A 24,666-nucleotide genomic window follows, 5' to 3' on the forward strand; every position below is an offset into this window, starting at 1 on the left:
TTCGGAAAATAAGATCAAGCCAGTATGGACCTGCAAAAAAAAAAAAAACAGCAGATTTTGAAGGCCGTTTTTGTCACACCCCCAGGCACGCGCTTTTCCCTTACCCACAAATTCGCGGAAGATCAAGAGTTAATGCGGAGGGGAAGTCACAAAAATGGCCTGCCCATCGGCCGTTTTAGTAACGTTCATAAAAGCATCACGCATAGAGAATGCAAAATGACTCTTTAATGAGCAATGACTCTTTAATGACTCTATTAGAAAACCTTGATGTATTGCGTGTATTCGCCCAAATACCACATGACCCCGAAGCTTATGTAAAAATACATGACAGGTATGCTCTCTAAAAAAAAAGACATGGATTTATGAGTGTGAATTGTCAAAGCGTGAGCAACAACATCTCCAACATCTGCGTTATCTTGTCATCTTCTGTGGTGTGATTTTGCGCATGCCTGGTGATTCCCAAAAACCAAAATGCGTATGAAGTGATTTTATGTCTTTCCGAAATTACTTCGGATTTGTGCGACGAGAACTCAACAGCTGAATCAATAGGGAGGATAAATATAAAATTTACGTAAATTGGCAAAGATGAAAATTGAACACAGATCAAACGCTGGCATCAACATTGAGTAGCTGAATGGAAACTGCGAAGAGGACGGACATGGGCGAGAGGCCGGGCGGCGGGTCTCCAAAGCAGTAGCAATCGCAGAGTAAGAATTGACTTGTGCCGTGCTCTTCCGCTCGCCACACTCCGGCCGCTTTCTACCTTTCTACACAAGGCAAACAAAGCAAAGAGCACTGGCTTAAACAGCGGTACACCTATGAATGTGCAACCAGAAGCAAGACACATCTGTATTGCGCTGTGCAGTAGTGAACACTAATAAGATGAAGCAGGAAACCATTATAGAAATTACAGTAATGATCGAGCTGCTGTAAAAACACTGTCTCTCTTCCGATCACATGATGAACTGATATCCCTTGGTTTGCTTTATGCCCAGTTCTTGCACGATCTACATTTACTCCAGAGGCACGCGGTCACTTCACCTGAGTCCAGTTTCACACATACATGCATATATGTACAGGCATGTTCAGCACGAAGCCTCACACGGTTTCTACAGAAGACATCCCAACTTGTCCGTTGAGGACTTCTGCGTAGATAGCGTTGGAGAAAACACCTGTCGGTCGCCTACCAGGTAAGGCGTCCAAAGTAACGTTCATAGGCGGCGCAGCTCCTTCCGCGCACGTTTTGCCGAACAACTCCTCGATCTCTTCTAAAGTTTTCCCCTTCGTTTCAGGGACAAAGAACAGAAAAAGGACGAACCCTAAACCTAGAATAGCGGAGTAAAACCAGTAGATGCCTTCACTTCCAAAGAAGTGCAGGAAATCTTGAAATTCTTTTACAACGACGAATCCGGTCGCGAAGTTGAATGCTGTGCAAAAACCGGTAGCAAATCCTTTCACACGTTGCGGGAGAACTTCTCCCAGCAACACCCACGGAAGACCTCCGAGGCCCAGTGAGTAACCGAAGAAATACACACTAACGGCTAACACAGGCGCCCATCCGAAGGTGCTTACAAACGCTTCGCCTTGTACTTTCTTGAAGTAGAAACAGAGCCCAAGAGCAAGGAGGCTCAAGCTTGAGATGGTAACTGAAGCCAGGAACAAGATCTTCCTTCCCAGTCGATCTGTGAGGAAGGTTGATAGCATGACAGTAAAGACTTGTACCAGCCCCACGGTGATGGCGCAGTCGGAAGACGACATCGTAGACCCAGATGCCTCGAATATATCATGGGCAAAGTACAATAAGATGGCCACTCCGGAAAACTGTTGCAGGAACATCGCAAGGAGAGTGCAGAGAAATGGTTTGTAGATGTACGGTAGCTTCAACTCGGAGAAGGTGAACTGTTCGCCAGTACTTATTTTGGCTTGAAGCTTGCACATGTCGTCAGTAATGTTGGGACCAACGTAGAAGTGCAGTGACTCGACGGCTTCCGACTTCCTTTCTTTTTCCAGAAGCCAGGTTGGTGATTCTTTGATGAAATACAAGCAGGGTATCAAAAGTGCGACGGGGATCATTGAAACACCTGCCAAAGCGACATAGCCCAGCCACTTTCCCAGCACAAAGACGACCAAGATTCCCGCGTGCAGGACGGCAACGCTAGCGCTGTTGAGTTGCCCACGAATGTCCGGAGGACTTATCTCGGAGATGAACACGGGTAGCGTAAGGGCGATGATTCCCACAGCGAAGCCCGACAGACACCGGCCCACAAAGAGAAGCATGACTGCATGGCCTCCAAGCATAACACATGTCCAGCCGAATACGAAGCACAGCATCGACATCATGATGGTTCTCTTGCGCCCGACCCGGTTTATCATGTAACCTGCATGCGAAAGGTACTCCAGTTACGTTTCTTGTCAAGTTTCTAGTACGTAATCACATAGTAAGTTCTCAGAATACGACACGAGAATCACGAAGTAATCTTGTTCTTAATGTCATTCGCTTTTATGGTGCGTATCCTTATTTATACCTAGCACTACATCAACGTTCAATTATTCTTGACAAAGTCTTCAGGCGACATCGGTTGGATTTATGCGTTAAGTTGCCAACGGACGAGCAACACCAGCGGTGACACACAAATAACTCATTGCGAAACATAAAAGTTCGAGGCATTGGGCACTCGAGAGTACGTCAGCTAGTTAACTAGACACATTAATTAGGGGAGCATTCTACGGGGAACCCCGCAAGGAAAGAATTCTCATCAGCGTGTCCGTCGTCCTGGGGCTAATACTCCGCGGCGCAGGGTTTGCGGAGGGCCCGCGCTTACGCGTTACTGTTACGTCTGACGGCGCCTGTACCTGCGTGATCAATACACTCAAGGACATGTGTCAAATATCTGAGCACAGAAAGCGGAAGTCAACTTTTGTCTGCTCTGACGTAGTTTGATTACTGGTGTGTAACTCATGACTCATCAATGTGAGCAACGTTGAGAAAGAAGGCAATGCATACCGGCAAATATGGCTCCAAGCACGCCTCCGATGTTCAGCACAGACCCAAACCAGTCACCGCTGTCTTTGCTAAATTCCATGTTCTTACGAATGTCAGGTAGAGCCGGTGCTGAATAAACAGCCGTAATGCCGAATGACAGTGAGCCCAGGTAAAGCATGCACACTGACTGGATGACACGCCTTCTAGCTGCAGCGTTCTTGGCTTGAAGTTCATGAAGGTGCGATGCTATCGTAGCTGGTTCTATAAAAATAGATAACAGAAAAAACGTAAGTGGAAGTTGGACACGGTTAATTCGCGCGTCCGATTAACAGTCTGGAGAACCGTTCGGTTAACCGCACGCGCGAATGAGCGCATTTCCGAGCTTTTATCTGAATATCTGTTTGCTGTATAAAACCACTAGGCATTGCGTGTTGTTTATTTTGTAGTTAATTCTGTGTCTTAGACCAGTTGTGCAACCGTTGCTCTCGGACTTAATAGACAGGCTATTCTTGAGCGGTGGAGATACAACCGGTTGCACGCCGTCAGCTGAACCCATACCTTTCTTACACAAAAACTGGTGTCGAAGACGATGTCGTTGTCGTTGCTGAAGCCCTTCTGACTCTGTGGCACCTTTACTTCAGCTCGACTTGAACGATGTGCAACTGGAATGGGCCCTTCCGCGTTCTTGAAACCCGTGCTTCCTGTTTTGACGTTTCTGAGTTGGCCAAACTTGATCGGTAGGTCTTGCCTAGTTTCCGGTGGTTTAGCTCTCAGTGGCTTTCTTTGGTTCAGGTGCCACAAACGACTTTCCTGAAGAAGGGCAATCCGGCAATCCCAAGCTCATGTGGATGCGGTGCTTTAAGTTCATGTGTCCTCACAGTGCTTGGCGTGTGTAGAATTTCCTCTTTAGCTCACAAGCAGTCCTCGGGGCACGGAAGGCTTGGCTGAGGACCACTGCTCATAGAGAAGCCTCCACTGAAGCGTTTGAGTTTCTCTTACTCAGTATACGAAAACATTCAAAATACCTTAGAGTTAACAAATTTTGTTCGTAGTAAGTGCCAATTTTGTTGTGCTACGTTTCTGTTGCCAAAGGTTTCCCTCCAGAAACAGAGATGTGTGCATTGCCTCTCGGTGAACTCGAGAAAGAAGAAAGAGAAAGGGCATAAGCGAGCGAATTGACGTCCTTCTTGTGGACATGGAAATTCCTTCAGACGAATACTTCTACAGTACTTATACGACATATTGATGTCATGGGTCCTGCGCCTCCTACGATTTTTTTATCTTATCTGCTAACATTTCTTTATCAAGAGCAACACTCCTGGTCAGGTGTGACGGGACTTAAGCCGCGTTCACAAGCACGCGATTTGCGAGAGCGACTGCGGCAGCGACAATTTTCGCATACCTCGGCTTCTCGTTGAACGATTTATGTGCGAGCGGAACCTGAAGCGATGTCGACAACCAAACCATACGGTTGCGAGAAACCTGTTGTTGCTACTGCCTGCGCGGAACAGAAAAAATTGTCGCTGTCGCCGTCGCTCCGCAACTTGCGTGCTTGGGAACGCGCCTTTACGCCGCTGCGAAAAAAGTGCCTCGGGGAGTAAGTGGTTCACGTGAAGGTGTGGGCAAGAGTCTTGGCTTGCGAACCCGAACGGAAGTCAGATAGAAGGTACGTGCATATCGCATGCGGATAGCAAATTATAAATCGCAACTGCGGATGATACGCTGTACCGATGTCAACACCTACGCTCCTTTGGTAACCTACAGCACAGGGTTTAAACATATGCCTTAGCAACGTTATAGACTTACAAGGGGACGCTGAAAAGTCCTCGGCCCGACAAGGAAGGAGGCGGCCTAAAGTCATAAACCTTTATCACAATTCAACATATTCACCTGGTTACAAACCTACAATTTTTCTCCTCCTTATATTTCGTCTCGCTCTTTGTGTGCACGATGACGAGATCGCGTTCGTATATCTGGAAATGAGTCGGACCGAGAACTTATCAGCACGCCCTGGTACATTTTCGTTTCGGGTTGATTTTGACTTTGCGATAAATTGATCACTTGCTCGGGACAACTGGGAAGCATCGTATCTTCCCCGATTCTACAGTAGGTGAAGTCATGACACTTCATGGTGTGAATGGCTGTTGGGAGCCGCAACAGAGAAGCGTTCCTACCAGTCAGTGCATCAGCATGTCAATTTACAATGAAGCTTATAGTTGAAAAGCCCCTTTAGAGCAATCTCACCTGTTGAAAAGTAAAACTGAGTGGGAATATACGAGAAACATAACGCATGGTGCGCGATTGTCTCTGTTAGCTATACGTGTCCCATTTACGCTGAAGCACAATGGAAGTAGCACAGTGCTGCCTCCACATCTCACTGCGCAACAGACACATTTCGAAATGCGAGTTACTCGTTGTCTATTGTGCCACTGTTCTAGACTAGAGTTCTGAACTACATACAAGGAGGGCAGGGAGGGTTCTTCCTAAACATAGTGATAGGGACAACTTTATAATGCTACACTCCCACACGACCCCGACACCGTGATATGTTACTTTCGCAACAAATACTTTTCCTTACAATGCTACATCTCTATTCTGCAACATCGGCTTACTTTCGTCAATATGTACACTGTGCAGCCGTTCTGGGGCAATGGAACTTCTTCTCCGGGCACCTTCCATACGATCCATGGTTGCTCTACTTTACGGTAAAGCAGACTCCTCTGTGTGGACTTGAGTGCACCCAACTGATTACCCGTGAGACTGGCCCTGTCTCTTGATCACAAACGTCACGCGCAGGGGTTGGGAGAGCGCAGTCGACGTAAGTACGCATCGTGCCACTGACATTGACGATAAGATTGTTACCCGCAGAACACGATAACGATTAACACGCTGTTATATTTTCAGGGCCAGTGTGTCCGTGCGTGTCGTCTCGTCAATCTTGCTGTAGTAGGTCAACACGTAAGCAACTCGTCAGAAAAGCGTTGCGGACTCTTACTATTCTCCTCCGATTATGCCGTGGGATTTGCCTAGGCTTCCCCCTGTCAATTTTGTGTATTCATTCCCCTTTTTGGTGTCCCTATTACCTCTGCATTCATTCGTCCCTGAGTCTGTCTGTTTTTCTGCGTCGTGGGGTTTCGCGAGCACTACTGTTTTATGTGTTTTGCATAGGCGGAGAGTTTTCAATCTGCCGGAGGGTGCCGGGGCACAACGTCCTCCCCCTTTCATGCACAGAGGTGGGGCAGGGTGTCGGGAATTCCATGTTGCGACGTTGTGAGGCAAATTTTTACAGGATTTTCATGATCACTCGCATGAAACACGCGATTCTTAGCATATCCCTCGAAACTTTCATCTTGAGTGTCAGCTGGGTAGACTTCCCGAAAGGGGCCTGTGTTGTACAGTTTTGTGTTGTTTGTTTGTTTCTCATGTACAATCTACGCTTTCACGATCGTTTGTGTGTGTTGACTTAAGACATCTCATGTAAAGTTTTGGCATTACGATTCGTTTTGGGGTTAAATTAATCTGTTACTTATTAATTTATCAACTCTATTGATTAGATACAATTAAAAGTCACTAAACCGCATTCTACGCACAAAACCTTGTGGGCTTCTCCAACAGAGAGAGCATCCCTAAATACGTATCTGTCGTCAGTGTATGTGCTCCCAGACTGCAAGTACTGGAGTAGCCAGTCCTGATCCCGTCGAGCCCAACAACTCCACATTTTTCATTTGTCATAGCATCTAATCTGTGCGAAGCTGACACAATAAAGGAAGCTGTGTAATCCGAGCGCAGCATTGTGGTGTCAGCCACTTCAAACGAATAGGCCAATAGATTTATCGTGCTCTCGGAACTGTTATCGTGACGTATAGGCAACATATCCCTGCGTTTCGGGTGAAGAGAAGGGGAAGAACAAACAAACGCACAACTTACTTACGTTTTCACCCCCAACCTGAGGGATATATTGCATCCGTGAAGTTTACACCATGATCGCAGTTGTCTCGCGACGTACAGCCCTGAATTCTTTAAATTTAAATTTACACCAGCTCGCTTGCATAATCCTCTCATGCTCAGTGTTTTCGTGAATCGTGTTATCGTCCGACCTACACAAGCTCCCTAATATTTCAGAAATAATTTAATGAAGTGTCTTCACATGAAAGAAGTGATGTTCTGAGGCTGGAACAACATAGAAGGGACAAATACATACAAAGCCTCAAATTGAGGCTTTGTATGTATTTGTCCCTTCTATGTTGTTCCAGCCTCAGACGTTCTTTCATGTTCATCAGTTGCCGCCTGCGTCGATCCCGTCGTATGAATGTGTGTATGAGTGAGCAAAAATGTTAGAATGAAAGGAGTATGAGTGAGAGAGAGTGGCTGGTTTGTCCCTTCAGATGACGCAGAGAAGGCGACCTCAGATGACGCTGAGAAGGCGTGTTAGCTTGGCTCAATTGGTTGAGCCCTGGACCGGCAATCCAGAAGACGTGGGTTCGAGTCCTACAGCTGGCTAACATTTTCAGTGACTTTCATCTTTCATTGTCTTCACATGTCGAGACTGCAATGAAGGGGAAGCTCACATTGAGCTGCGTGTTTGTGGTTCCGTTGTGGTTCCAATTTCTTTGCATTGCGGTCTCGGTTCACGAAGCTGTGCACAGAACGAGGGTGGCAACCCCACACGAAGGACGTAGTTTCTACGCAGTTTCTGACTCAGCGAGAAGCTCATGCAAGCTGTACATAAATTTCCTATCTCCGAGACCTACATTCGGAGTCTGCAAGGATATCAGATGCGATTGTGGTTGCTCAAGTGGGGACTCTCAGAGGTGCTCGTCGCACAGATAAGATGCACGTGTTTTTTTTTATTATTGTGCAAAAGCATATGTTAACATGGTAATTGACGTAATATAGCAGGAAACAATGCGAATGGTGCAGCGAGGCTCCTTGGGTCACGTGGGTTACGGCGTTGGCTATCGCTCATCGCGGGCGTGCATCGCGGTGGTTTGACGACACACAATTACGATCCACTAGAATATAACGAGGCGACTACGTCATAATTAGCAACCCCTTACACAGAATCCCGTCCGCATGATCAAGCATCGGCCCGCGGGATCTTCATGGCGATTGGACAGCTGAAATTTGAATTTTGAAATGACAGAAGCGGACACACAGCAGTATACGTCAGCAAGGGTACGCACATTTCGAAACAATGGAAACCCATTAAGACGCACGGAATGATGATGATGATAATTAATATGCCACCTTTGCAAGAACTCATGTCTCATGGGCAGTGTTGTACATACCGTATCCGTATTAACTTTTAGCGGAGTAGCGATCGCGCTATATTTTAAATTGGTAACGAAAAAAGTAGTTCCGCTATACGAGTAGCGGCGGACTCTTTCTCCGCTACCACTACCGCTACTTTTCATGATATGGAAGACGTACAACAGAGAGAGAAAAAGTGCGATAATGATCAAGCAGAATTTCTTCTTGTCATACCTTTTAGTTACTTGTTAATCAGGCAGACTGATGTGACGATCTTCCTCAATTCCACTAACTTTTATAAGTGATAAAAAGATAAAAACAACTGATACTACTGTTTATACTACAAGCAAGTTTTTACTACTACAAAACACGTATACTACTGTTTATTAACGTACAAGCTTTCTTGCAGCAGCCCGCATTCCGTTGCGTACAAAAGTGATGAAGAGCTGACATCTCTCTATATAACGTACGAAGTGGTCACGTGAAAACAGAGAGGCGGGGACAACAAAAAAGAAAAAGAGAGAAAAGAAAAGAGAGAACAAGTTTCTACAAATCTGGATTGCTAACTTTTATAAGCTAAGCAAAACTGAATAGTAAGGAATATAATTTGTACTATTCTGTGCATTTTCTAACTTTTTAGCTCACATTGGCGAAACACACACAGGTATGTATAACATACTGCATAATATTGGCTACGCAGCTAGTTTCCGTCACGCAATCAGTTGCAAAACTAGTGTGAGCGTGCTGATAGCACATTTTCAATGTTCGGAGCAGATAAATAATGTGTCGTTTCTTTTGGAACAGGAATACGAAAATATACCGAAAACACAATGAGATATCGCTATAGTCATTCATTGCACTTCAAACGTCCTCCCGACTTTGCTTTAAGGTGTGGTGCCTCAGGTGAAGCATTTCGGGCGAGATAGAATTACCTAAGCTTACACAGGTTGCCGAAAGCGGTCTAGTCATTTTCTCACATTACATACGTTACACCGTGGGTATATGAGCTACACAAAATGAATAAGTAACAATATTATCCGGGAGTCAGTGTACGCCAACATGCTTATTAATGCTCTTTGCACACTTCTTGGTGTCGGAACACAGGCATACTAAAGGAATTGATTGTTGACAGCGTTTGACGTGTTGCGACAGCAGGGCTCATAATTCCTGTGCGACTTAATCTTTGGTGCAGTATGTTAACAGTACGGCGTTGGCCCTGGCGAGAGCAAACATTATGCCATTCGTTTGATGTTTTCACCTCATGGTAGCCACTTATTGACGACTCCATGTGTGGTCGCTTATCATTGCAGTTGCGCCACTTGATCACACTGATCAATACGTCGACAGAAAGCAGACGGAAGAGTTTGAGGTTGGAATCCGCGGATATCTCGGACAAAATATTATCACTACAGAAAAATCGTCTTGTGCTTCAAACATTGTGAGGGGAAAATTATTAAATGCACACATGCGCTATGTGCATTAAATTATGTCTTAAATGCGCATCATCTCAAGGTCAAGATCGATGTAAAATGATATATATTAGCTGTAGGTAGTGGTACACTGCATACTGCGTGCCATCTATGTGATGGAACTTAAATATTGCACCCTCTTTAGATACATTCGACAATGAGATGCCAACGGTAAGGTGTTGCATATAGAGAAGGGTATGGTAGCGGCATAGTATTTACTTTACTTTTATTTGGTAGCGGTAGCGGTATCTCGTTACTTTTTCAAATTCATTGCGACGCTAGTATTGCGTTACTTTTCTCTGGAGTAGCGGGTAGGGGTATTTCGTTACTTAGTTTTGGTAGCGGATACAATACTGCTCATGGGAAGTGTACAGATTGTGTGAAAATACTGACAGCTGGAGTACAAGATATTATATTCATTTAACAAACAATAAGCGGGCCGATGACTAGCGCCATCGCTGGTCTCCAAAGTGCGGCGCTAAGGAGGGGTGCAAATGACCTGGTTGCTTTTTTCTAGTAGGTCTTTGAGGTTGTATATTACAGATCTGCAACCAAATTGGTTGAAACATAAAAAGCACTGTACGGAACTCGTTTTGGGGAGCTGGAAAGTGGAATGACGTTTAAAATCGCGAATTGGCTCTGTTTTTGGAGAGAGAGAGAGAGTTGTGAGTGTTGAGAGCATTTTCCAAAGAGGCAAGCCACAGAAACACAACGGTATGTTCGAAAAAAAAATCTCCCCCGTGCCTTGGTGGCGCAATGTTGGCTTCACAAGCCACTACCACGATGACAAGCCAAAAACGGGACCGGAGCCGGATTTATATAACGTTTATAGCATCCTTCATGCCGCCATATCTGTATCTGATGCGGAGGCTTAGCAGTAAATCCCTGAAACCATCGAAGGCCCAACTGCAGGAGTCACTCAGCATTATTCATCAGCGGCTTGGCTTATTTCTATGTGGATAAGTTCAGAGATACCTCAGGCTTGCGTGGACAAAGTAGATAATTTTTGCGTTATATTCGGTGAAGCGACTTTTGTATCACAAGGGTAGGAACGCCTATACAACCTGTATTCTTGCTGCAGAATTGGGGATCAGGAGAAGAGCTTGGTTCCGCACACATGCTGACGTGCCGTGACGTCGCGGAAGCTGAGGTTTGTCTTGCTTCCGATCACTCGAAGCAGCAAGACGGGAATGCGACGACGACGACGTGAAAATGGCCACGAGTTTCATCTGCCAAAGCATGGTTGTTTGGTTGCTACAGTCGGGTATCGCGATCACAGCATCGAAAGTGTCATTCCCCTTGATGATGCGGATACCCGACGCCGACAGTAAGCAATCACAGTAGCACCGGTGCATCACGTCGCAAAGAGATATCCCGTGATCCCAGCAGGATAGCGCTATGTGCTCCGTTGTATGTGAGAACGGCAAACGGAAAAACAGCGCTAGGTTTCGAGCGCTATTTTCTAGCCCTATAGAGCGAAGCGCTATATGTGGGAACTTGCCTTTAGTCGTGTGTCAAAGGCGCTGTTAGCTTGCTTTGCAATGTTGCTCTAGCCATTATTTGCAAATTACAATGGGTAATGTGATTTGTACTATGTGCTCACTTCCTTCATGTTGCGCATTATGCAACGTTCACACGGGGCAACTTTATCCAGCAACTATGAGCAACTTTCCAGTTGCTGGCAGCAGACCGACATCATCGCTCCCTGGCCGAAAGCTGGTGGTGGTGGTGCTGGTGAAAAGACTCGCCGTTGTCGGCCTCACAGAGGTGGGGAACGTCACGACTGACGCCCTGGGGGAACGTTCGTCCTGGGCCGACTTCTAAGGGAACTGTGCCGACATATGTCTGAAAGCCGTCTGAGGAAAGCCCAGGAAAAACCCCGGACAGCACAGCCGGCACCGGGATTCAAACCCAGGTACCTCTCAGTCTCGACTTCCTGACCGAAAACTTCAGAAGTTGCTCGTGAACCGGCCAATCAGCGAGGGGAGCATTGCCAGGTGACTGCCGATGGCGTAGTGTGATTTCGTTCGTGGGTTCATGGGTTCAAATCCTGCAGGTGCAGCTGAGAAGTAACTTTTTTTTTTACTAACGTCACGCAAACATGTCAGCAGCCATTTTTTGAAGATCATAATGATCTTTTGGCGTAATAAACTAAAATTTGATAAACATCAGCTAAAGAAATGACACCACCAGTTAGATTCGAACCCACATTCTCCGGTCGCCGTAAGGTTGCTTGTGCGTGGAGCTCCCGAGATGCTCGATGTCTAGGCCAACATATACGTATAATAGAGGCCTGAAAGCTACGCGGTTTCCACTGTTGGCCGCCTGTGCAGGCAGCGGCGCTCGTTCCGTGGCCCAGATCGATGTCGATGTTGTTGGGACCGTGCCGCTTTGAGTCGGTACATGCTGCTCTAGTTCCGGATTTCCCGGTAGCCTTCAGCCTTCAGGTGGCAATTTTTCCTCCCCACTGAGAAGGCTATTGCCCCATCAGTACGCGATCATTCGTTCATCAAAATCATCAAAATACATATATATTAAATACAAGAGAGACATATAAAGCGACACGCATACCTCACGCTCATGTAACATCTCTCCTTCCAGACGGGTCGTGAATGCAATCGTGGCGCTAATCCATATTATCGTTGAGAAATCATTTCTTTTTTCAAAACGAGAGATGCGGCGGGAAGTCCGAAACTTGGCGCAGGCCGCCATACAAATAGGTCATTCCCAAAACATCGACATCAATCTGGGCCGCGGAACGAGCGCCACTGTCTGCACACGCGGCCAACTGGGGAAACCGCGACGCTTTCAGGCCTCTATTATATATGTTGGCCTAGTCGGTGTGAACGCGGTCTTACATGGTAGGTGGCGTATCAACACCCCAGACTGCAATTTCGTCATCAGATATAACCAGAGGAGTAACGGTGAGCGAGTTTCGCCGCTTGCAGTACAGCGTCGCCACTGCATTTCCCGCCAAATTCCGGCTGTGAACTCCTCATTGGTTCCGGTCCCTCACGTGACCCTTCTCGATCCTGATTGGCTGAGGCTCATTTAACTGGTGGATTCGCTCGCGTCTGTTTCCTCCGACCCGTCTAACCGTTGTGCAGCTGGCGCATATGTGGGCAGACGATGATTTCGTTTCGTGGAGTTCGAAGACGTTCAAGCCATCGCCGAACGCCGGAATGCAACGTAAGCAGACAAACGTTTGATGTATATCAGTGATCAGACGTTTAATACTGCCACCTAACAATGTGCGTAACTGAAGTAGGACTTGTCCCGTATTCATCACTTTCTGCCGGTCATGAATCATGACTTGGTTCATGTGCTATTCTGTAACGCGTTACTAGTTGCGTTCTGTTCTGCTATTTGAATGTGTCTGATGTGTAATGCACTGGTGTGCATAAAAAGGAAAACAGCATGTATCTCGTGCGCCTGGCTCCCCGAATTTCGTCATTAGTCGACACGTCGGTGCGTAACGGGCCTAAGGCCGATAGCATATCTTACATAGCGTATTCAGCCCATTAACGTTGCTTATGCTCTGCTTTACCATATCGCTATCAGATTTTGTTTTGTTTTTTCATTCAGACACCGATAGCTGTTCGTGGCCCTGCAATCCCGAAGTATGTACGCCCTGTCACATGAAAACGCTACAGTTGTGCTAGGATGAAGAGAATGGCTCATGCGCCTCATTACGTGCTATGTGCATAATGATATGTACTTTCATTCAAATGTTGCTTCTTGTTTACCTTGTCAATAAATTTGTACATGTGCATTCCTTCCTGTTCTGGATTTTCTGCTTTCCGATAATAGTAGCAATATTAGCAGATGACCCGGCGAAGCGCCGGGAACAGAGAGGGGGGCGAATCTGTGGGAGAGGGTATAGGAGAAAGCACGCAGCGCACATGCGCAGTTCGATCAAGTCAGCGCGCGCCTTTTGGCGCCAGAATCCGGCTCTGACTTTGCCATTCGCTACCGATGATCACGTGGCCGAGGGGGACGAGGGGGGGGGGGGTTCGTGCCGAAACTGGTTGCTACAGCTGCACTCCACTGATATAACACGCTTTGACTGAATGATTCATAAATCACTAATGAGATTACTCCTGCCAACATGACAGCGGGCATATGACTAGATGTAGATAATACAATTGCACAATGTATGCAAGATGTTTGCTTAACCTTCAACGTCGCGATCTGTCAGTTTCCCGTACCATTCCAGTAGATACATTCCAGAACACATCCGTCCCGTCAAAGAACTCCCGGAGAAACTTCATTTCTGGCAGTGTAAGGCTGTATTCTTCCCATGAGTGTTTGGAACGACGCACAAAGGCGTACTGAAATAAACACGCGATTCGGCCTGGCGCACCGGTTGCACGATCAGTCAGTTATCACGAGATGGAGCGCTATCTGTGGACCGTGTTTGGAATGACGCGTTACCTGAGCCTACGCTGTCGCTCCACACAAACGCGAGACGGCACGACTTGTCGACAAATTTTCAACGGCAAGTGACAGCTAAGGTTCGCTCTTTTTGAAAGAAAAGTTCTGCACTCGTGCTGCACCAGTTCTTAAAACGCGTAGACGCAGTTCTGAAGCAGTTGCACTGACGCGACACCACCGGCTCCTAAAAAGAATGAGAAAGTGCAGACCTTGTCGTCTGCTACAGAGTTCTTGTGTGTGGTAGAATGCCGGACTTGTAGCCTGTTTTCTTCCGTGTGTTCTCGGTTTGTTTGCACTTACAATTCGTAAGGGGTATTGGGAGATTTTCGTTCCTTATAGAGTCCTGTTTTAACAGCGCAAATGTTCACAATAATGCCCGAATAATTGTTCCTGCACATGGAATGTTCTGCTTTGGATGCAATGGTAATTAAGTACTATACAGGGTGTCCCAGAAAACGTGTCATTGAATTATAATAAAAAACTACACCACCTAGAGTCATGCGGTCTATGGCATTTGTTCTTACTGGGTTTTTGCCACCTCCTCATGTGAATGTCGTGTAACGTACGTTTAATTATGTAAATTTTTGCGAGCTTAAGTCGGAAATTTGCCTAGTAAAGGTCACTGTTTTACCCCACCAATGTGAAGAGCGTGTCTAATTTAGTCAAATTAATGATAAGTGACAGGCATATTCAGGAGCTATCCCATCGGAAAAAAGAGCCGAACATCATGCTCTACGGAGGTCGCACAGAATAGCGCACGATGAATTTTTCAGCGCAATCTTTGTCAGTCCGACGAAAGGAGGTTGGAAACCCAGCCCTCCACGACATCGCAGAAAGAGATAAAACAGGCACGGCTTATCGCGTTCGACTTTCGCAGGGATAATGCTTTCCCTCTCCCAATTTTAGGAACTGTTACTTTTTCTACTATCACTCTGTGGGCTGGCTTCGGAACCTCCTTTCGTCGCACTGAGAGCGATTGCGCTCAAAAAGTCATCGCGCGCTATGGTCCGGTGCTCCGAAAAGCATGATATTCGGCTATTTTTTCCGATGGGATAGCCCGTGAATATCACTGTGAATTATCATGAATTTGAGTTAATTCGGCACGCTCTTCATATTGGTGGGGTAAAAAAGTTACCTGTACTTGGCAAATTTCCGAGTTCAGTTTGCAAATATTTACATAATTAAACTTGGAGTACATGACATTCACATTAGGAGGTGGCAAAAACCTAATAAGAACAAATGCCGTTGACCGCATGATTCTAGGTGGCGTAGTTTTTTTATTATAATTCAATGACACATTTTCTGGGACACCCTGTATACTGATCGCGTTTCGGCAATGTGCAGTGCACCTATGTTGTTCATCCGGTTCACGTCGTTCTAGCTTTTGGAGACGATACCAGTTTTGCTACACACATGGAGATGGAGGCGAAAGATCCAGGTGACGGCGTACATATTTTTTTACTTCTGCGTTAACTGTTTGAACATGCATGGCAGGTATTTAAAATGAAGCACACATAAATCTTGCTTGATGTCGCAAGTAAATACTCCCTATCTTGACTGGCACGCTCGCCGTTATCCGACAACGTGCCACAAACGAAGTGCTCTCCGCCATCGTGTAGTCTGCTTCTCTGCACCCTTCCATTGCATGACCGACATGCGTCGTGCAAGAAAATCGGGAACTAGTGCAGACCTAGGTCAGCACTTCCTCAAAACGAATGGGGACGCATAGGTGCAGTGCGAGTGCATGAGAAAAAGAATGCGAGAGTCTTGCACTCCTTGCACTAGTTCAGGAGGTGCAGGTAAAAAGAACGCAGCTCTACGTCTGGTGATGCCATCACGGCAGGAGGTGTAAACCGCGCATCCGTGTTCTGGCCGCGTCTCGCATTTGCTGATAGTTTGCATGGCGTTTTTATAGATTTTGTTTTGATTGTCTTGGTATTCCAGCGAGCGTTTTTATAAACAGTCCTGCGCAGTGTCAAGACAGCGTTCAATACACTGTAAAAAAAATACGATCGTTTACACTGGTTTCTGCCCTTTTATCTTGACGGTATAACACAGTAATTGCAAATACGGCTGAATCAACGTAAAACAAAGGAAGACAGGGCGCCACCGTGCGGCGATTCCGTGAATCGCGGCAGCCGAGTTCAAGACACTGCAAGTCGCCGTCGGCGCCATGTTGGCATCGCGACAAACCGGTGGGAGCAACATCGCAATAATTTGCGGTAAGGCTTATTGATACCTTTAAACGTAGTCAGTTTGCGAAAGAGGTCGACAAACGAAGTAGTGTGGACATAAACGAGGCCCGATTGCTTCTAGTTGCAGTACAAAACCAACAAGGGCTATGGGACGCCGGCAACAGAAAACGCCGGAGAATTCATGAAGCAGACGCCGGGACCAAGAAGGTAAAATCATTCTTTCTGACTAAGGGTTTTATGAATGTCCCGAAATTAGTGCACTACAGGCGGGAGATTATAATGGAAACTTTTTTTTTGCCCGGTTGTTACTCCTTGTCGCAGTGCCCGCTGTCGTTTGTAATTAGTTTCTGTTGTCCGTTTGTTGACTTCACATTGCTTTCGTCTTCGTACTCGTACTTCCTTTGTGAGCACAAGATCCATTAGTGATGCTGAGGTGCACCAGTTATTCTCATCCCACTTTGGTGGATTGATAACATCGTGCATTACCGATGTTTTCGCGTCCGAACTGCCCATCTGTCTCCCGATCTGTTGCGGGTTACGTTGAGCACTACAATGAAGCACATCAGACGACGAGGCTACCATGCTGCCACGGCTCATGCTCGAACGAAGCTGTGACATGTCTGTCTTTAAGGGGCCGCATCTTAACGTGTCACAGACGTTCGGCAGCCACGACTTGATTTGCACAATTAGACACTAGCAACGCCTGTCATGTACAGTATACACGATTCTCCTCTTCCTGTGTTTCTTTTTCAAACTGCTTCATGAGTGACGGGGAAAACACAGGGCCCATGGCCACTCTCACGCTTCTGTCTCATATTAACCTCTGTGAAGTGGGGAAGGTTCCCGTAGCTACCACGGGGAAACATCCCAAGTCATCATCACTTTTCCGTCATTTATTGGTGTTGTTGTCCTGGTCGGAGGGATGATTATGCACACATGCTGCTTCTCTTCCAGTATTTTCCATCTGTTTCATGAGTGACGGGGCAAATAAACGGCACACGGCCCCTCTCATGCTGAGTTTTTGAAGGTACGTGCTTCTGTTTTCCTGTCAGAGGGGTCATTACGCATACATGCTGCTTCTCTTCCAGTATTTTTCATCTGTTTCGTGAGTGTCGGGGCAAATAAAGGGTACACGGCTACTCTCATGCTGAGTATTTGAAAGTACGTGCTTTTGTTGTCATGTCCGAAGGGTCATGACGCATTCATGATGCTTCTCTTCCAGCTATTTCTGTTTCATGAGCGACGGGGCAAACATAGGGCACATGGCCACTGTTATGCCGTGCTAATTTAACGCAAGCGCATCTTGTCCTGTGTCTCTGGTATTTTCACCTTCAGGCTCCTACTCTTCCAGGGGTTCCAGAAAACGTGCATAATGTTCATTGCACTCAATATTTAAAACAGTAGGTCCGTCTGCTTCATTGCTTACATTGCACAGAGACACGTCGCCACGTCTCTGGTATCATACTTTGCTAATGCTGCTCGCTTGTAGCATGCATTAATATGACCACATACAGACTTCATATGCTCGAGATGACGCTTCGTCACGATTCGTAGTACGTGACACGATCGTGCATTGCACCATTTTTACTACAGCTGGTAACCTGCAGTAAATGTTAATTATGAACGGTATCTTGCCGTAAAATATCACGGCGGATGACAGTTTTAAAAAACTGGCAAATACCGTCACAAAAATACGGGCAAAATGGAATACGGGCCACCGTAAAAAAAAAAAAAAAACGGGCAAAAATTGGCAGCATTGCTGCCAGGTATTTGCCCGTTTTATTACGGTGAAATTTTCTACAGTGTAGATAAAAATATTTTGCTTGGTTGCTCTCGATAGACTGCTTCATGGATTAAGCAGGTTCCGGGAAATCCCAATGTAATACCCTAGCCACACGGCAAACTTAATGCATTAAACGGAATGGCATTTACTTCACCTCCTAGCCAACCATCATCATCTCGATTGACATCGTTCTCTCCCCTGATTTGATGAAAACAGGAGGCGTACAGCATTTTTGTGACAAATATGCAGGACATGATTGCAACAGAAAAGGCGTACGCCTCCTGTTTTCAGCTAACGATGTTTTCAGAACGATGTTATTCGAGATGATGATGGTTGGCTAGGAGGTGCAGTAAATGCCATTCCGTTTAATGCATTAGTTTGCCGTGTGGCTAGGGTATTATTCCTTTCCTTAAGGAATCAGTACTCAGGGCATGCATTCTTGCGAGGTTCTGGCCATTGAAACTTTAAAAAGTCCAAAAATTCTGCGTTTACTTTTTCAACGACGTACCCCGCCAGATGTTACCTTTTCCCTTTCTCTCATAGTGTATTTGTCCTAGTAGATGTCTGGCAATCGGGCTGCACTTTGTGAACTAGTGCAGACCGTGCAAGTTCCCGCACTCGACTCAGTGGAGGCGCAGCTTTTGCACTACACTCAACCATCCGACTGGAAAAAGTGCCGCTGGAGTGCAGCACGAGTTCACGAAAACGCTGCACCTCCTTGCAACGTCCGTGTAACGTTTCGTGCTCGGTGGAGCATAGACGAAGTGAATTGGGTAGCATTGGTTGTTGGAAATGTCTTGTCATCGACCTGGTGCGTACTGGCAATCAATTTTATTAGGTTGTAGCTCCGTAACATAAGCGAGTCAATGTATACTTACAGTCACTGAAGAATTTGCGATACAGTACAGACGTCTGTGACATACGATCTGGAGCTTACACTTTTCTATTCGATTGAGGGCTAGCGTAATCTGCACATGGGCAGCGACAGTCGTGCACTTCGTTTGCAGTCCTTCACACTCCCTCGTGCAGTGTAAACGTACATTCGTTTTAACGAATCAGACAGGTAGTGTTTGCATTAAAATTATTTCCTCCTCTGATGGGCATTCATGTTTCATACATGCATGTATGACCTCAGGGTGTCGACGACTCAAACTTGAGCTAGACTTCATTGTCCTCTTGGTAGACCAAGGCGTCCTGCTTCATTTTGTGTGTGTGTTCATCGAAACTTGATGTCTTGTAATATCTAGTTTCGGTTCTTTAACCATTATTTGCCTCACCATCTCCATGAAAAATAAGGCTGCACATGACGTATGTCCGGTTGCAACTGAAAACGCTTTCTCTATGTTCCTTTGAAGAACCTACATTTAAAAAGGTAAGAACATTGTCGCTAGTTAAGCGTTTGTGCAATTATTTCGTTACACAACTGGGTACCGCAATCCAGCCTCTCGAGAGGATGATTCAAGGAAAAGACCTAGATCAGGGCCCGCTCATATCAATCCCGACCTGACGCTTTTGGTTCAATCTAACTTCACTGGATCGCTGGATTTTGCACTTTTCGATGTCAAGAGGGTAAAAGCCCTTGTAATTCGATGTTATTGTGCTTGCTGATGCAGTTCGGTTATGTATCCAATTATGAGAATACTATTTATAGGGCTGTGCGAATAGTCATTTCAAAACCGAAACGAATACTATAAAAGTAGGTCAGCCTTTCGCGCAGTCCCTCAGCTTTTCCCTTTCCCCTCGTGCACGTAGAACGCTCTCATTGGATCGCTCTCAAATAAGGTACCACAACAACTGCACGTGAGGTCCACGCTGCTTCATCTTTTTCACCATAGTGTTGTGGCCCTGCGAATACCCCCTTATTGCTGCTTTCTGAGTGGAGACACGCTTTGTCACGTGCTTGCTTTTCGTTCTCTCATGCGCAGAGACGTACTGTCGTAGCGTATAGACTCTTTTCATCTGATGTCACTGTCGCAGACGGCATAGCCTTTCCCCCTGCTTGTGGCAGCCATACTTTTGTGCATGGCGCGTGCACGCTACCAGCTTCAACTGTGGCGCGAGCGCGTGCGAAAACAAAAGTATGGCGGACGGAATGAGGTCAGTGAAAAGGGTCTACACGAAAAATAAAATAGTTACGCACCCGAAATGAATACTTATGTACCCGAAGCAGGCTTGTAAAAGACACCCGAAAAAGTAAAAAAGTCAAATAACTGAGTACCAGACGAAAAGTATTTGAGTACAGTACTGAGTATATAAAAAAAGTAACTCGTCACTTTCAAGATACTATCAAGCTACAAATTGTGAAGGTTGCTGTCAAACAAATACAAGGTAACGATAAAAACGGACATCGTACGGATCCACCTTCCGTGTAAATCTACTCCCAATTATTTTATCGTTCGGATACTCTCTTTTTCCTGGGTGGCTGTGGTGGTAGCGTGCTATTTCTGAGGCTCTTTTTCCTGCGATATATGCATGATACATGCTCTCCTCCGGGATAATCTCTCTCACGCGGATACCCGGTGCTGTGCTAAGAGGAGGAGGAGGAAGAGCAAAACCAAGCGAGCAATTCACCTTAAAGTGCACCTATTGTTCTGATCAACTGGTCCTTGCACGCCATTACTCCATGAAACACCGTTCCTGTTCCCTGGCTTCTACCGACCCCGACATTCACGAACATCGCGTATACCCCCGAAACCTAAAGCGCTGCCCCGCTTTTGCAGGCTACGCGCTTCAGAATGGCGGGGGTGCCCCAATTAGCCGAGATAGAACGTATGCATATATGTCTGTGGTATAGCGCCCAACCAGAACCGACGAAATTAATATTTTTCTCGACCCTTCTGTCTCCACGAAAACTTAATGAGAGCAACTTAGAAGTATCCTGGAGTAACTTAAAGGGACAGTCGCATCCGGAAAGCCATCTATAAATCCGATAAAACTATGTTCGGCATCGGCCGACAATCTGCTTGGCTAATTTTTTCGTCCGACAAGTACTTAGATATTAAATAAACGAATTTTAAAGATGAGCGCTGCTTCCGCAGCTGCAGAGTCTCCGGCGGCGTGACTTTGCTCCCTAAGCGGAGGAGTGAGAGGGCGGCGCTCAGATGAGAAAGGCGGCGTCCAGACGCCCCGTGACGCCCGCGGCATTCCTTTTCTCAAGGTGGCGCCCTCATTGGCCCTTAGGGAGTGACGTTTTCTCATTTTTCCATGAGAGGGAATTCCGGAATACTGCCAACATCCGGCGTCTGCTCTTGTCATGTATTCCATCGAGTAACAGACAAACTACGTCACTCTTTCGTGTGGAATTTTCGATGCCGTGGTCGGTGGTACACGAGGAAAAAAATGACATTATATAATTTCGAAATCGACTGGAACGGATGCGACCATCCATTTAAGAAATGAGTACAAGTTACGGACAAATACTGCATTTTTAAAGGTATTTGTACGATACCAAGTTACTCCCAAATATATTTAAGATGACCAGAGTAACTTACGTGATAGTATGACCCGAAGGAAGTTCGAAGCGAATATATTAATGAAACCAAAGCGAATATTGTATAACTTAATCAAACACATGTACAGCATACATTTGGATGTAAAGCATATTCGCAAATCGAATCGAATACTCAGTTACTTGCTTCGATATTCGAAAAAAAAATCAAAATATTCGCACGGCATAACTATTTTATTGTCGCATTGCAAATGACTCGAGCATTCGTGTACGGAGTTTAACTAGAAGCACAATAGAAATGACTTAGTTTCACAGAGTGCTAAGCTTTCCTTTCGGCTTCCGTTCAAAAGTCCTACTGGATCATTGATTTGGCTGAATTGCAGTACTGGAAGCATAAAACATTCTTGGTCGTCTTATAGCTCGCTGAATATACCGCGTGTCAAATATGCACAATGAATTACGAAGCGGATCTATATGTTTTTTTTTTTTCAAGGATCTTACTCACTTGCGTTGTCTTCGGCACGACCGCCCGGACACGTAGAGGTTTCAGATGAACGACTTGACGCATTCAGATGTGTCCGTAAGAGATGTATAGGCTACAACACCATGGCACGGTGTTGTATGATGAAGTAGAAGAATGGTTGATTATGCGCATTACGTAGCGCGCTGCGTCATAGTAGTTGCAAAAGCATGTTTCGAAGCATAAGTATTCAGCCACAATGTTCGCCAAGACACTTTTACTGGCTGACCAAAAGAGCTGAAAGCCAGTTTGTTCACAGCTCACATTTCGGACAGAGAACGAGATCAAAAGCTTCGGCTGAACTGTGGAAGTGCAATCATAATGTCTCAATATGAGTTTTTCTCTTACATAAAACAAGTCGTCGTCAAGAAAAACATCGTTCACGGCTAGAAGAGCGTGTTTCTATCGTACCAGCAAGCTGGGAAACCCTATTTTTCTGTGCCAGTTACTCTAACGAAGAAATTCTTACGCAGGTCGAGCTTCTGGGATAAATATTTCCGTTTCTGATGAACTGGGAGATGTTGAGTACGAACAATGAGCAAAATCGACTGCGAACTATCAGCGATACAGAATGTGTATTTGAGCAATACTCTCGCACATCCTCGCGTAGTTCTGACATATGTCTGGTAAACCAACGTGTGTCGTGACTACTACCGAAGTACTTGAAGATGTATTTTCTGGTGGAATGAGCTGTGCAGGGCATGAACAACCTCTTTCGTTGCCTACAAACGTTTCTTTAAGGGCAAGTGTTTCAGGGTCCAACTGAGAAAATCTGATGTCTCGCAAGCGGAATCTTGTAAAGTTACTTACACGATGAGGAAAAAGTGACACAAATACCGTTGATCATACGCAGTTTCCCTTTTGTTACACGTTTTCATTTTGTTACACATGTAAGGTGAACCACCGTATGATACCCGATAACTATACGTATATAGGCACGCTATATATGGGTGTGCTAGCAATCCTTGATGCATTTAAAGGCTCGTGTTAGGTAGATGCGTGATGCAAGCGCATTGCCATCCGATACCAATGAAGCCAAAAGGTCTGCGGTGTCACAGCTGATGCACGTATCATTGGCGTACGCGTTGTTACAGCAGGTCATAAAGCTTCAAGTTCCCCTTGAAGAAAACGTGCGCTGCTCCTACGTACCGCGTTTGCACTACGTATATAACTCCTAATATATGACACATATTTTGAAGAATTGTAGCAAAAACTAAAGGCAGAGCTTTCTTCGGGATGTTATGGCCTGGTGGAATTACATAGCGATGCTCGGTGCAGTCATTGCAAACGCCATCATAGACGTAATCACAAAAATGGCAGCTCGCACTGGTTCGCAGCCAAACCGTTTCTAAACAACGCGACTGATGCTTTTGTGCAGCATTTTGCAACGGCTTTAGGCCAAATAAATTTTCCCCGATATTCTTGCTGTGAAAACATGTAGGTTTGGTACTGGCCACTCTCAGTCATCTGACTACGTCATCGGTCGTAAGACTCGCGCAGCCGATGCTCTGAAACATCAGAGACACAAGTCTGTGGTCTCGAGTAAATATAGAGCAATCTACACCTGCAAAATATTCTCGTCTCATAGTTTCATACTTGTGGAGAACTGCCAATAAGCGCGAATACGCAATGTAGAGAATGTCGCGTGAACACAAGCTGATGTTGCCTGTGACTTGGACGTGATGAAATGTCAGTTTGGCGACAAGCGACCGTTTGAGGCTGGGTACTTCTGCGGATTCGTTGTATTTTGAACGAGCTGCAGTAATATTTGCAAAGTGTCGTGAGAAGGATAGGTGTTACGACACGAGGGCGAACAGGACTGATTTTGCTTATGACTCCTCTACATGTTTATAGCGAAGTCAACAAGCACTTAATGTAGACATCGCGTAATTGACATACCAGGAATACGCGGATATCTCGTGTGAGGTCAGTAACCAAGTCCCTATCTTAACCCGCGCTTTCCTGGAGCTTATGACAAATAATATTCAAGCAATGCAGTATTAGCAGTATCATTGAACTGATGGTGACGATAGTGCTGTGGAAACTCACAGCAGGGTTAAGACCACTTCTCTCCGTTATGCAGCTCCACGTTTTGCGATACTCCAGTCGTTGACAACCAAAGAGGAGTACAACAGCACGTGCATTTCGACGTGCATCTATACTACTGTGAGTAGACCCATTTTGAGAGTAAAATGTGAAATGTCAACTGAGTTTTCAAATATGTAATTCACGCAAAAGGTGCTGTGACGTAGCCGTCATGCCTTGGGTCACACACGTTACACAAAGAAAACTATTAGGGTGTCTGTAAGGTCTCTGCGTGTTACTAACGTTTAATTTACGCTGCAAAACGCGCAAGACCTTTCCTGACACCCTAATACTACAGAAGGCTGTGTACACAATAGCGTCATCAAAACAAAGAAAAAAGGGGGCGAGAATGTCACCCAACGCACTTGTATCCATACACATTTGCTGAGCCATATTTGATTCCGTACTGTAAGAGAACAACTGTGTTGTGTGATACCTGTGGTTCTCCTGTCGGGCTTTCACGTACGCACTACAAAGGAAAAGTTTCATAGCTAGGAAG

At 45.8% G+C, this 24,666-nt stretch overlaps 1 protein-coding gene and 2 long non-coding RNA genes across 7 annotated transcripts in view; 2 read left to right on the top strand and 1 right to left on the bottom strand.

Moving 5' to 3' along the window:
* Nucleotides 1-207: 207 nt before the first annotated feature.
* The window catches only part of LOC135385805 (facilitated trehalose transporter Tret1-like), a 39,981-nt gene continuing 15,522 nt past the window's right edge, over nt 208-24,666 (bottom strand). For 3 of the 5 annotated variants that reach the window (XM_064615334.1, XM_064615336.1, XM_064615337.1), the window contains exons 3-4: nt 3,005-3,244; nt 208-2,378 (exon numbers count right to left, since the gene is read on the bottom strand). In XM_064615334.1, coding sequence (XP_064471404.1) covers nt 1,099-2,378; nt 3,005-3,244 — 1,520 coding nt within the window. In that variant the 3' untranslated portion in view covers nt 208-1,098. Of the gene's footprint in view, nt 2,379-3,004; nt 3,245-5,595; nt 5,869-13,910; nt 14,042-24,666 lie in introns of those variants that run through there. The other 2 variants (XM_064615338.1, XM_064615335.1) reach the window with 2 other exon arrangements.
* LOC135385810 (uncharacterized) lies at nt 5,531-11,136 on the top strand. The gene is made up of 3 exons (XR_010420500.1): nt 5,531-5,801; nt 5,888-5,941; nt 10,784-11,136. It is a non-coding gene; the product is annotated as an uncharacterized LOC135385810 (long non-coding RNA).
* LOC135385809 (uncharacterized) lies at nt 12,748-13,474 on the top strand. Its single transcript, XR_010420499.1, has 2 exons — nt 12,748-12,891; nt 13,288-13,474. It is a non-coding gene; the product is annotated as an uncharacterized LOC135385809 (long non-coding RNA).

Source organism: Ornithodoros turicata, chromosome 2 (assembly GCF_037126465.1).
Source record: "Ornithodoros turicata isolate Travis chromosome 2, ASM3712646v1, whole genome shotgun sequence".
Lineage (NCBI taxonomy): Eukaryota > Metazoa > Arthropoda > Arachnida > Ixodida > Argasidae > Ornithodoros > Ornithodoros turicata.